The sequence below is a fragment of the Vigna radiata genome, chromosome 6 (genome assembly GCF_000741045.1).
Source record: "Vigna radiata var. radiata cultivar VC1973A chromosome 6, Vradiata_ver6, whole genome shotgun sequence".
In the NCBI taxonomy this organism is placed as follows: domain Eukaryota; kingdom Viridiplantae; phylum Streptophyta; class Magnoliopsida; order Fabales; family Fabaceae; genus Vigna; species Vigna radiata.
This window is the reverse complement of record NC_028356.1, coordinates 11,617,241-11,619,972: the sequence shown is the minus strand read 5'-3', so window position 1 is coordinate 11,619,972 and position 2,732 is coordinate 11,617,241. Positions and strand designations below refer to the sequence as shown.

General features: G+C 35.4%; 1 protein-coding gene across 1 annotated transcript in view; it reads left to right on the top strand.

The window, feature by feature from the left end:
• The window catches only part of LOC106763433, a 12,876-nt gene extending 12,660 nt beyond the window's left edge, over positions 1 to 216 (top strand). The window contains exon 3 of the mRNA XM_014647627.1: positions 6 to 216. Coding sequence (XP_014503113.1) covers positions 6 to 216 — 211 coding nt within the window. The remainder of the gene's footprint in view (positions 1 to 5) is intronic.
• The last annotated feature ends 2,516 nt before the right edge of the window (positions 217 to 2,732 follow it).

Genomic DNA, 2,732 nt, shown 5'->3' with positions numbered 1-2,732 from the left:
ATCAGATCTGAGACTGCATCTGTTGGTGCCTCAGCATCTAGTCCTCTAGACCCTGCAGAGGAGGAGAGATTGAGAAACCAATGTTGGTTAGATGCTGCTGGTGGAAGATACAAGGGACGTGTATATGGCATTGGAAATGTCAGTTCCCAAAATGACTGTGTGGATAGTTATATCCGACAGACACAGGCATCTTCTTCCATTCAGCATCCAAATTGAGAAGAAATTGATAATCTTAAGTCGCAGTTACAACAATATGGCCAGCAGCTTCAGATGGTTCAAGGCTTTATTGGTGTCCTCCTCCCATTCCTTCCACCTACAGCACCTTCAGCTACACAACAATTTTTAAACTTTCAAAATTCTCGAGGTCAAAATGAAGCACCCAATGACCAGCAAGCTCCAGATCAGCAAGCTCCAAATCAACAACCTCCAAACCAACAAACTCCAAACCAGCAACCACCACCAGAAGATGGAAATGATCACATGCATTAGATATTTTAGTCCATTGACCATAGGCTTGCAAGAGTAAGCCTAGTGAGAATTAATTCAACTTGGAATTCTATTTTAGATGGATTCTACAATCTATGTTACTTTTAAATACCAGTTCTGCAACTGAGTTACAACACTTAATTTCAAATCTGTTTTTACGTTCAACAGTACATGTTAATCACTAGAAATTTGTTTCCAGCATTTGATTCCATTTATCTTTCAGATTTGTAGATTTGATTTGAATGTTGACTAGTGATTTCTGCTTTTAAATTTTAGTTCCAATTACTATTTTGCTACTGTTTCTGCATTATATTCATGCTTATGGATAAGAATCGTGCTGTTGTTGCCCGATAGCCAACAATTCAGTTTGAGAAGCAATAACAGTAGAGAGGCATGCATAAGGTTGATGTGAATGCTATGAATAGGGTAAACTTGTTCACTGAAAATATAATTTGATGATTGGGAATAAAATTCTATATTAGATATAATAATGATTGTCCAGGTCTCCTTATTATGCATTGTGTTAATGAATTCTGGTTATAAATTGTGCTTATAAATTATAATGTTCAATAGCGTGCAACGTGATTTTACTTCTATTTTATTATGTGATTTCTTTTGAGTTCTGAGGTTTACTGTTATGTTCTGTATGATTTCACATACAAAGGAGATTGGATACAGGAGAATATTAGGCTGACTAAGGTGGCTATGTTTCTGTATCTTTACTTGTGTTAGCTTCTTAATCAGTTAAAGAGTTGTTTCTTGATGTAGTGATATGATCTTTTAGAATTAGATTTTAGTTTTGTGAAACTTTGCAGGGTACATAATGTACATCTTGTGTCATGAATGGTTTGGTTTTGTTCACTTTTTCCAAGTTACTAATCTCTACAGTAGTCATTAGATTCATATATGTAGTGTGTGTGAGGCTCTCTTTACACGAACCAAGAAAGTAAATGGGGATAGAGATTATTAGTTTTTGTGAAAACCAGAAGTATATTTTTATTTATTTATTCTGTATGACATCTAATATATACGGAAATATCCGTATATAGAAAATATACGTATACAGGTTATATATGGAAGTATCCCTATATAAATTATATACGGAGATATCCGTATATAGGTTATATACGGAAATATCCGTATATAACTTATATACGGATATTTCCGTATATAACTTATATACGGATATTTCCNTATATAACTTATATACGGATATTTCCGTATATAACTTATATACGGATATTTCCGTACATACCGTTAGCTACGAGGGTATTATATACGAAATTTTGTTCGTATATAATCCGTATATAACCAAATTTTATATACGGATTTTTGGGCTTATATACGGATTTCGGCTGTAGATAATTGCAATTTTTCTTGTAGTGATTGAGTCTTCTTTGAGGTTGGGTTACTGGTTTATAGTCTTCTTCCATAAAGAACCTCTTTCCTCACCTCCTATTTCGTAAATGGCCTTCCAAGAATGAGAGGTGATAATAGTCTAAAAACCGTTATTTTTACACTTAAAATTGATATCAAAACACACCCTTTATGGTTTAGAATGACCTTAGAATCAAGTAAAACACTTAGTTTAGTCAAAAGAGAGTCAAAAGTTATTTTTAGAGATATTATGCTTGTTTTTGCATTGTTTTGTAGGATTTGATGAGATTTGAGGATTGTAGTGAAGAAGGGAGGACTTAGACTCAAGAAAATAGGAGAAAAGGAAGAAAAGAAGAGTCAAGTTCACTGCTCAGCGCTATTTCCAGTCCTGAGCGCTAGACTCGAGGGAGCAGCCACTGTCTCTCGCTTGAGCGATGTCACTGAGCGTCTCGCGACTTGGAGGCAAACCGCTGAGCAGCAGAATGAACCGCTGAGAGGGTGGCGACTTGGAGGCAAGCCGCTGAGCGCTGGAATGTTGGGCTTGGGCTTAAATTCTGTTACTTTTATGTGTTATAAATAACCCCAGTGCATCCCTCAGAGTAATCTTTTGGCAATCAAAGACGTCCAGAGCTCTTCTACACTCCTTGGAGGCGGTTTCTTTTATGCTTAGGCTCCAATTTATCAAATCTAGGGTTTACTCTTTCATCTTTTTCATTAATTCCATCTAGTTTCACCATGTCTATGGTAAACTAAACTCTTTGTTGTTAGGGAATAATGTAATCTTTTGAAACTCTCTTATATTGAAATTCTTGTTTTACTTATATGCTTGCATATGCTTATATTATCAATAGTTTGAGTTTTCTTATCTG